Here is a 10083-nt window from a genome sequence, read left to right as displayed (position 1 = left end):
ACACACACACTTGAGAATGGGGTGAGGATATAAGGATACAGGCACCCTCACCATCAGTGTGTAGGTATTTACCAATATCTATCAAAATATTAAGTACACATATACTTTGTGCCAACATGTTTGTTTTTAGAAATTTATTCCACAGGTAAACTCACACAAGTTGAGAAGATCTATACACACAGGCGTTCATTATATCACTTTGGAATAGCAAAGACAAAAATAACCTAAATGACCACCATTTAACCATATTGTGGAACAAGCATAGATGGACTATTAGGTAGCCATTAAAAAGAAGGAGGCAGAATTTAGATATGTTACTGTTTAAAGATACCCTAAAAACTCAGGTTAAAAAAAAAAGACACAGAACAGCTCATATAGTAGGATCTCATTAGTTTAAATAAATACGTAAATTCTTATATTTGTCTAGACAATTTCTGGAAGGAAGCATAAGCGATGGGCCAAGATTGGTTACCTCTGAAGAATGGGACTGGAACCGGAAATCTGGGGGAAGGGACTTTTCACTTTATGTCCTTCTGTGCTACTTGACTTTTTTTTTTTAACCATGAACATGTTATAACTTAAAGAGAAAATGTTAATTATATGGATGGTTTGCTCTAAAAGAAGGACGAGGAGGAGGAGGAAGTGGAGGGGAAGCAGCTACAAAGGCTCATTTCTTTTTTGTTTGTTTTTTGTTTTTTTCAGTTGAGCCATCCTGCCACCTGTTGGCAGCTCAGCTCGGGGCCGGGAATCGACCCACTGTTACTCAGCGAGCTCTTAACTAACTGAGCCACTCGGCCGGCCTCAAGGCTCATTTCTTTAAAACCTTCTTAAACCATTTGGGGCTCAAGCTGACCACCAATCCGAGTCCTGGGACCACCTCTTCTACCCCGAACGGAAGTCTGTCTTGCCCCAGAAAGAGGGAGGACCATAGTCTTTCTCTCATTGCCCGATTCCAGATAGTTCTACCATCACTCTGCTTTTAAGCCAAGAGTTTGCACTTTAATCTTAAGAAAACTCAAAAAACAGCCATATACAGCTTTGCTGGAGGAAATTTGACATTACAAATCAGAATCCTGATGTGCATGCAAAGGGGGCTTCTTCTAGAATGCAGATCGTGGCCCATTTTTGGACCTGGGTGTTGGTTTTACCTGGGTGTGTCAAGTTTGTGGAAATTCATCAACCTGTACACTTACAATCTGTGCACTTCTCCATATGTATATTATGCTTCAATAAAAAGTTATTTTGTTTTGTTTTTTTAACATGCATGCCTTTTGACCTGGTAATTCCATTCTCAATTCCACACCATCCCACAGGGAAAATTCCAGAGATGCGTGCTAAGTTGTACTTTTGAGGGGCTCCAGCACATTGTTATCATAATTATGAAACACTAGGAACAACCCAAATATCCAACAGTAGCGGGTGAGTTAAAGAAAGACAGTGTCTTGTAACAACAGAGTACCTCTCAGCCAGTACAAAGTAGGTATGGAAGTATATGTAATGACACGGGAAAGGAGTTACAGAAAATTTCTGAATGGAATGAAACAGGCTAATTAATATGCTTAGGACCATGTCATTCAGGGGGTGAGATTGAGAATCATGAGTTTTATTCTCCTTTGTGCTTTTCTGAATTTTTTAAGTTTTCTAAAATAAACAAGTCTTGCTTTTATAATTTAAAAAAAAACACAAACACTATTTAAAATAATGACAAATAAAAGGAAGCAAAAGGAAACAAGAAAGGGGGTGGGCCCAGTGTTATAAAATAGTGGTTCTGAGATACACTGGGTGTGAGAACCACCTGGGGCTTGAATAGCATGGGGTCAAACCCCAGCCCTGCTGCGTGCCAGCAGTGTGACCTTGGGCAAGTTTCTTAACCACTCCGTGCCTCAGACCAGACTCCCCATCTGTAAAATGGGGATTCTAACAGTACCTACCTCATAGGGCTATTGGCGGGGTAGATGAGTTAATACATGTTAAGCCTTCAGAGCAGGGCCTGGCGCAGACCTGTGGCCGTGTTAGCTAGTGTGAGTGCTAAAATTATGATTCCATCGTCCAGGAAATCTACATCTTTAACAAACTCCCCAGATGATTCTGATCCAGTGAGAAATAATGGAATGAAATCCATTACAATACTCCCATTATCTTTGGTGGCCCCAGAGTTATCTGTAGGAAGGCTTAAGCACTAAGAGCTGTCTGAAGGGAATTCTCATTAAAAGAGATCACAAAGCCAGCTCTTCACTCTCCCTCCACCCAGCTGGGTCGCTCCCAACCTTCCCCTACCACTGCAGGGCCTCACCTGGAGACTTTCTTCACCAGGATGGACCAGACGGCAGGCATCAGCACCCTCTGCAGGCAAGCTTGGGTAGTGCAAGCAGGAAAAGGGGGGCCATCTTGCAGATATTTCTAGGATGGGCAGCCATATTGCCCTCTGGCAAAAGGGATTGCGGGATGCGGGGGAGGGAGGGAGAGAGAATTCTGTGTTGCAGGAGATAAATAATAACCACTAGGTGTCAGAACATCTGGGTTCCGGCTCTGGTTCTGACATTTAAAGTTGCTGTGGGGAAACTACTTAAACTCCCTCTACCGCAGTTTTTTCATTTGTAAAGAATAACTGCGATCACGTCTTGGGAATCTCCCATGAACCAGATATGCCATACTTGTTACCTCATTTCATCCTTACCACAACCATGTCCTTTTTCCTGTGAGGACATGGAGAGTCACCCAAGGTCACAGGGCTGGTAGGTGGTGGCAGAGGAATTGAAACCCAGCATCCCTGCTTTTAACTGTACTGCCATTCCGATAGGGAAGCTCACTGCAGAGCAGGAAAGGCAGTGCAGGATTTGAGATACTGCCAGGCGGAGCCGAGGCAAACCCTGAGCCCCCTGCCAACACCCTGCTGAGGAACAGCCCCAACCTGGACCAGAATGAACAAACCCTGAGATTCCTCCCCGCAAGGCTGGCAATCTGGGCTGAGGAGTCATACTTCTGGCAGATGAGCAGTGACTCAGGTGGAGGCAGGCAGGGGGACAGAGGAGAGGCAAGGAGCTCCCGCAGACACTAAAAAAAAAAAAAAAAGGCCTACATCTTAAACACAGCATGTTCATGATTCACTTATCCTGATTTCCTTGGATAAAGATGGGGGTCCTAGTGGGGTCTGCCCCACCCCCAGGCCCAGAGGAATCCTGCTGGAGCCCCAGCCTCATGGCATCTCCATCAATGCTTATCCTTTGCCCCTTTGAAGGGCTGACTCAGAATAATACAATAAACTGAGATGGAAAAGGCCTTTTCCACTCAAGGTCTGCCCTGCTCTCCCCATTACTGGCCCCACCCTCAGAAGAAGGGCTCTGCCCTGTAAGGTACCTTCTGTATTACATGAGGGTGGGTGGGGAATTGGGGCTGGATCTTGTCGTTTGGTGGAAATCTAGACCAACGCCTCACCTGTGGCCAGGGGGACCCATGGGTGGAATTGTAGTCGCTACTAAAGGAATAACCCACGAGGTACATACTGATGGTATTCCCATTTTACAGATGGGGAAATTGGGACACAGAGAGATGAAGGAATTTGCTCAAGGTCACGCTGCTAGTAAGTGGCTATGGAAGATTGTATTTTCCACAGATGGCCACAACATGCCACAATATATGCACCCTCCCACATGCTCTTCTCACCATGTGACACTGACACCCTGCCATTAAGAGGTGGGCTGTGTGTACCCTCCCCTTGGACCTGTGACGACAGTGGAAGTGATGCTGCAGCATTTCTAAGGCTAGGTGAGAAAAGGTGACAGAGACTCTGCCTGGCTTTTTCCTGGGATCCTTGCTCCTTAACCAGCCACCATGCTGTGAGGAAGCCCTAAGAGGAGAGATCCATGTGGTGGGAAACTGAGGCCTCAAGCCGACAGCCAGCATCAAATGCCAGACAGGCAAGCGACTGAGCCTTCAGACGATTCCAGCCCCTAGACTTTGAGTCGCCCTTGATGACGATGGCAGAGCAGAGACAAATATCCCCACCAAGCCCTGTCTAAATTGCAGATTCCTGAGCAAAATAAATGTCACCATAGTTTTAGGCCATAAGTTTTGGGTAGCTTTTCATGTATGCAGCATTAGATACCAGAACAGTGGAAGAGCCAGAATTTGAACCAAGTGAGCTGGGTCCAGAGCCTGTGCTCCCTGCCACTCTGCAGTGGTCCCCGCTGTGTAGGGGACAGTGTAGAGGAGGGGTTTAGAGCTTGGTCCTAGAGTCAGACATATCTTCATGTATTCATTCATTCATCAAATATTGATTGCATTCCTACTGTGTTCCAGGCTCTCTGCTGGGACAATTGGAGGAGTTGGGGGTGTGGGGAGGTAGAGGATAAAAGAGGGTAGCTTTACACAGGTATTTACCATCGGGTGATATCCAAACTGGATGGGTGGGGAGCTCTGTTTAAAGGGGAGGACCTGGGATGGCGTCTCTAAAGAGGAGACTGCAAGGATGAAATGGATCCAGTTTTGTGAAGAGTGGAGGAAACAGCAGCAATTATTAAGAATAGACCTGGGTTCACATCCCAGCTCCATTATTTACTAGCTGTGTTACCTTGTAGAAGTAACTCAGCCTCTCTGGGCCTCCACTTCCTCATAAGATGGGGATGCTTTCAGAACCCACCTCATAGGATTGCTCTGGGGAGCCAACGAGCTAACACATGTATAGCGTGCAGTTCAGGGCCTGGTGCAGAAAGAGCTCTATAAATTTAAATGATTGTGGTGACAGAAGTTATACTGAGGCCCAAGCTCCAACTGGGATGCCCAGAGCCCCAAAGACCACTCTGCTCCCCATCAGAAACTATGCCAGCCATAGGGGAAGAGAGCATGGCTAGCAGGGGTGGGGAAGCCTTCCCAGCGCTCCACTGGTGCCCAAGCTTCTGAGAGTGGTATGAGTGGGTGGGGGCTGCACACTTTCCTGAAGCATGCTGACATACAGCCCTGCTTCCCCCCACCCCTGCAACCAACCCTGACTCATCTCTTCAACCCAGGGCTCACCCACCCGTCCCCTTCAGCAGAAAGCTCCAAGGATAGGGCTGGGAGTTGGACTGGTTGACCCTCCTCTGTCCCCGCCATGACAGCAGTGGGCCCCCACACAGCCATTGGAGGAGAAACAGCTTCCTCAAGGCAGAGGGGGGTATGGGGACAGGAAACCTGGAGAGAGGGCAGAACTGGGCAGGGCAGAAGATTCAGGAATTCCAGGGGGCCAGGAAATCCTACAGGGGTAAAGTATCGCCTGCCATCCAACAGGCACACCGCCGAGGACCCTGGAGAGTGCCCGGTGGGCGGCCCACACACATACCCACAGGAAAGAACAGGAACAAGCCAGAGCACCCAACAGTGCACACAGAGACATGCTCAGGGGACACACACATAGCCACACAGAGATGTGCAGACACAGCAACCCAGCAACACACCCTCCAGGGACACACGTGCACAGATGTGCATACACGTACAGGTGCATCTCAGTGTGACTCACTGCCTGTCACCCCCCCTCTGGTCTTGCTCACTACCAGTCCCTCTCATCAGCAGGCCCCCCGGTGCCCATGCCTGATGCCATCTGCTGACCGAGACCTGGCAGGGCTCAGCCAGCACAGCCGGCATGATCCAGGAAGGAGGCTGACAGCCCTGGGTCTGAACGAGGGAAGGGGCTGGGACACCAGCCAGCCCTGAGAGCAAGCTGCAAGTCCAGAACCTGAGCACGGGCAGGGCAGGGGGCTCAGCACACAGCCTGGTCTCAGGCCAGGTCCCCCAGGGCACAATCTTTTCCTTGGCATTCCACCTTCTTTGGGAGCCCCTATGGCAGCTTTCATATCTTAAGCAGGTGGAGAGGAATCCCCTTATGACTATCTGGAAGCCCCAAAGGGTGGTGGCAAACAGAGAAAAATAATAATAAGAGCAGCATGGGAGGCTGAGCTCAGACATGAGGCAGAACTTCCCCCCTAGAGAAGCATCAAAGCATTGAAAAAGGTGTGGGCAAGAAGAGAGTGCCATCTGGCTCCATCAAGATGCCCTCTTGGAAAGGGGAGATGATGAATAAGCTGGCATTACTGATTTTGAGGGGTTTTTTTACTAAACTTACTAAACACAAAAGGAGTCCCAAATGTCGGTGCCTTTACATGGCCATAAATGAAGAGTGGCCGCTGCACCTCCCCAGCCTAGGCTGGGTGTGGCCTTGCCCGTAGGCTGAGGGATGGACGCAGTGACCTTTAAATTGCCAACCTGCGCTGCCCGTGCATGAGCAAGAGGCAGCTGGACGCCTTCCCCACTGTGCAACCTCTCCCTGAGGGGGTGGCACGTTGCTCAGAGATGGGAGAGGGTAGGGATACAAGGGCCACCATGGTACCATAGCAACAGGCCTCAGCAGATACGTCCGCACCTTCTCCAATCACCACTCACAACAGGACCTGAGTGTTTGCAGACAGAACGTCCCCTGCCAAAGGGGGCAGTGGCCCAAGAGGGACAGGTAGACACATTAGGGAAAAGGAGAATGCGGAAGCCTGTAGGTGCTGTACCTTGAAATATGAAGCCTGCTCTGGTTTATGCCCTAAGACTCCCCAGCTAATCGTCACCCACTTCTTTCATTTCCCTCATGCCACCCCATCACTCTCCCACAGGCCCGGCCTGTCCCCGTCACCCCAAACACCCCTCATCCCCATGCATCAAGGCTGCCCACTCACCCCACAGCCCTCGTTTCTTCATCTTTCTTGGCCACCCTCTGCCAACCTACTCTCTCCTCCCTTCTTGCCTTCCGTTTTTCTCTCGCCCTCCCCCACTCCCCTGCCCTGTCCTTCCTACTGACTGTGACCCAGACCGGTGCCCACAACCATCTGCCAACTCCAAACGCCAACATCCACCTTGCCCCCACACCTCCTTCCAGCACCTGCTTCCAAGCTGCCTGCTTGTCCCCTCTGCCCACTGCCAGGCTCCCATGTCCTCCTGGGGACAGACCCCAGCAAGAGGCACATCTGAGCAGCTGGCCCAGGAACAGGGCATTGCTGGCTCCAACTCACAAAACAGAGCCTTTCAGGGGGTCTGGGAGACTGCACCACAGCTCCAGGAGGAACTGGTATCTGGCCCTGGAGCCCCAGATTTTACAACCAGAAGGGGTGTCTTTAGAGGTCACCTTACCCAGCCTCCTCCTCCACTTGAATAAATGAATATCTGAGCCACCCAAAACATGCTGTCTTCTCAAATACACAGAAATGCTCCGTTCATGGAGCCCTCGCTATGGACCCATCACCATGTTCAAAAATGTAATAAATATCTTATTAAACACTCTCAAGGTAAGAAAGCCAAGCCTCGGAGAAGTTAGGTAATGTGCCCAAGGTCACGCACTATGTTGGACACCTCAGTGTGCTGCTTCAAACTCTTTCCGCCCCACTTCTTACTCCAGCCACTTCTGCAACGACCTGTCAGTTCCCATGGCAAAGTTTCATCTAGGGCCATGCCAGGCCATCTTTGAAGCTACAGTGTGGGGTGCCCATAGGAAGCCACATGGGCATCACACATGCCCATGGAGGTGTCTGTGTCCAGCGGGGGGCAGAGCTGATAGATGAACACTCCCCCCCTGTTTTTCTCTCCAACAGGGCGGTGCTGAAACTCATTCCATAGGCTCATCAGGAGATCCGCTCAGGACAGAGTGGTGGTAACCCTAAAAATAATGCATCCTTGTGCTGCTTTCCCCTTCTCCCCTCATGCCTCTTTCCCCCCACCCTTATTCCAAGACCACTTCCCAAGTATACCACTCAGGTTCTGCTTTGGGGGAACACAGGTAAAGACACAGTGAGTGGGAGGTAGAGCTGGGATTCAAACCCAGGTGTGAGTGACAACAGAACTAATATGCTTAACCACTATGCTATGTGGTGGCCACCGCCATCCATGCCAGGGTCCTTTTCCCTCAAGGTTCAAGTCATTCTGAACCACTGTGGCTCAGCCACACTTGATCCAGTCAGGGTCATGGGAAAGAAGGAGGAGAGGATGTAAAAGTGCCTGAAACACAAGGGTCATCTTCTCTGGAACTAAAGCCATCTCCCACCAAACGGCCTCAGCACCCTGGGCTGAGGGGCAGTCCCAGCTAGACGTGCCCTGGCCCCCTCCAAGTTTAGCATCTGCCTCTGCCCAGAAACTTCTGTGGCTCTTCAGCCCCAGTCCCCATCCCACCTCCTACCAGGGCCCTCCCAAGCCCACTTCACTTCCAGTCCTCAACACTTCAGAAGGGAGCGGGAACCTGAGGTAGCTTTTTGAAGCCTGAGCAGCCATCTCTAGCAGACACCCACTTTGCCCCACCCCTGGACTCAGGAAACCCAACCCACCTGCTTGGAGGAGAGGGCAGAGCCTCCCTGGACTCCCGCCCAAGTTACAAAGATGAGCTGGGACTTTCCTGGGGGAACCACTGCTCGGGACCTCAGGCCCCAGCAGCTGTGAGAGCTTTCTGTTTACACAGCAAAAGGAACAGGGGAGGGGGCTGGCTACCTTCTCCCCTCTCCATGGGAAACTGAGGCCCGTGGGGCTTCAGAGACAGCCCCAGGGTCACAAAGCATGAAAAGAACCAGAGAGCCCTGGCGCCCAGCCCAGCACAACCCTATTATTCTCTGTGGAGGCTCCTGTGATGGGGGCCACTCAGAGGCGGATCCCAGCATTCAGAGCCTAAACCCCACTAGCATGTAAATGCCCTTCAGCTTGTTAGAAGGGTGAAGAGGGAGCGATAGAAAACAGATGAGGAAAAAGAAGGATGTACCCCCCCCCATCCAGCTCCCAGGTCCAGACACACAGCGTATGGTGGTGGCAAAACCAAGTGCATTCTACGCAGTCCTGAGGTCCTGGGAACACGCGCGTGTCCTGGACCCCCACTCAGGGCTGGCTCCCTCCCAGCACCTACCCAGGCCCTCCAGAATGGACTGTCAGCCTGGAGATTGGCTCTGCCCCAAAGGTCCATGAAGGCCTCTCAGCCTGCACCCCACCATCCTAGCTCCCCTCCCTGCCACAGACAAGGGTTGGCACAAGGATGGGGTGGGGTTTATGACCTTTCAGGAAAAAAACAAACACACCAAGCCAGCCTAGCTACAGGGTCCTCCTGGGGCTCCTGGCTTTTTCCTTCTACCGCCACCTGTAAACACCCCACCTCTGACCTCCGCCTCGGTCAGGTTCTCTAGCCCGAGACTTTGACAGGGGCTGAGCAACATCTCACTCAGGAGCAACGCCCCACTCGCATGGATTTCTGAGGACAGCCACCCCACCTCCCAAACAACCCATTACGCTGAATTGCTGCTCTGTGGAATCGCAGCACGGAGCTCACACACGTCCATGCGGGCTGGATTTCTCTCTGCAAACAGACGCATTTACACTCACAACATACACCCCAATTCCACGTTCAGTCACACCCAGGACTCACGTCCTGATCCGGGCTGACTATGGAATTCCCACCCAGCCCTGGACCCACTGACCTTCTGTGACGCCGGCGCCTAGATTGACTCCTCGACGTGGACGGAATGACAACAGTCAGTCAGTCGCGGCGGCTGTCCCCGCCTGTGCGCCTGCAACAGCGGCGTCTGCTGTCTCCATCCGGACCCAAGCCCCCTCCTCCTCCCCGGCGGCGGGTTGCCTTAGCCGCCCGCCCAGCGCGTGCACCGTCACCGCGGCGCGCACACGCGCACAACCCGGCGGCGGCTCGGAACGCACCAAGCTGCGCCCTCCGCCCGCCGGCAGCCGCCGCGCACCTGGTGGGCGCCCCCGGCCGCGGGAGAACCGGCGCCCGGCCGGAGGCTGGGGGTCCTCCAGCCGTCCCCCGCCTGCTGCAGGCCACGCGCACCTCGCTCTCCCGACCCTCGCGACGCCCCACTCGGGTCTGGCCTGGGTCCCGGCTCTGCCACCACGAAGCTGCGGGAGAGGGAGGGTGGCAGGGCCAGCACGGGGGTGGAGGAGGGCGCCGGGGATGGGAGGGGGTTACCGCGGGCTCCGAGCGCCGCGCCCGCTGTTGGGACTCCTGTGTCGCCGCCGCCAGGGGACTGCCCGAAGCGGCTCCTCGGGAACAAAGGCGCGGGGCGGGGCAGGCGCGCCCAAGGGAGC

The 10083-nt window shown here is 52.5% G+C and overlaps 1 protein-coding gene across 5 annotated transcripts in view; it reads right to left on the bottom strand.

Annotated features, from left to right (window-relative positions):
• Positions 1–10083, bottom strand: part of RAP1GAP2 (RAP1 GTPase activating protein 2) — a 194863-nt gene that overhangs the window by 159728 nt on the left and 25052 nt on the right. The window contains exon 1 of one of the 5 annotated variants that reach the window (XM_019650498.1): positions 9462–9949. The exons of 2 other annotated variants lie outside the window; for them this stretch is intronic. Coding sequence is in view for 1 of the 3 variants with exons in the window: in XM_019650497.1 (XP_019506042.1) it covers positions 2294–2334 (41 nt within the window). In the remaining 2 variants the exon portion in view is untranslated. Of the gene's footprint in view, positions 1–2293; positions 2413–6695; positions 6719–9461; positions 9950–10083 lie in introns of those variants that run through there. 2 more of the 5 variants (XM_019650499.1, XM_019650497.1) reach the window with 2 other exon arrangements.

This window comes from Hipposideros armiger, unplaced genomic scaffold, assembly GCF_001890085.2.
Source record: "Hipposideros armiger isolate ML-2016 unplaced genomic scaffold, ASM189008v1 scaffold_141, whole genome shotgun sequence".
NCBI classification, from domain to species: Eukaryota; Metazoa; Chordata; class Mammalia; order Chiroptera; family Hipposideridae; genus Hipposideros; species Hipposideros armiger.
The sequence above is the reverse complement of the archived record's forward strand: the minus strand, read 5'-3'. Positions and strand labels throughout refer to the sequence as shown.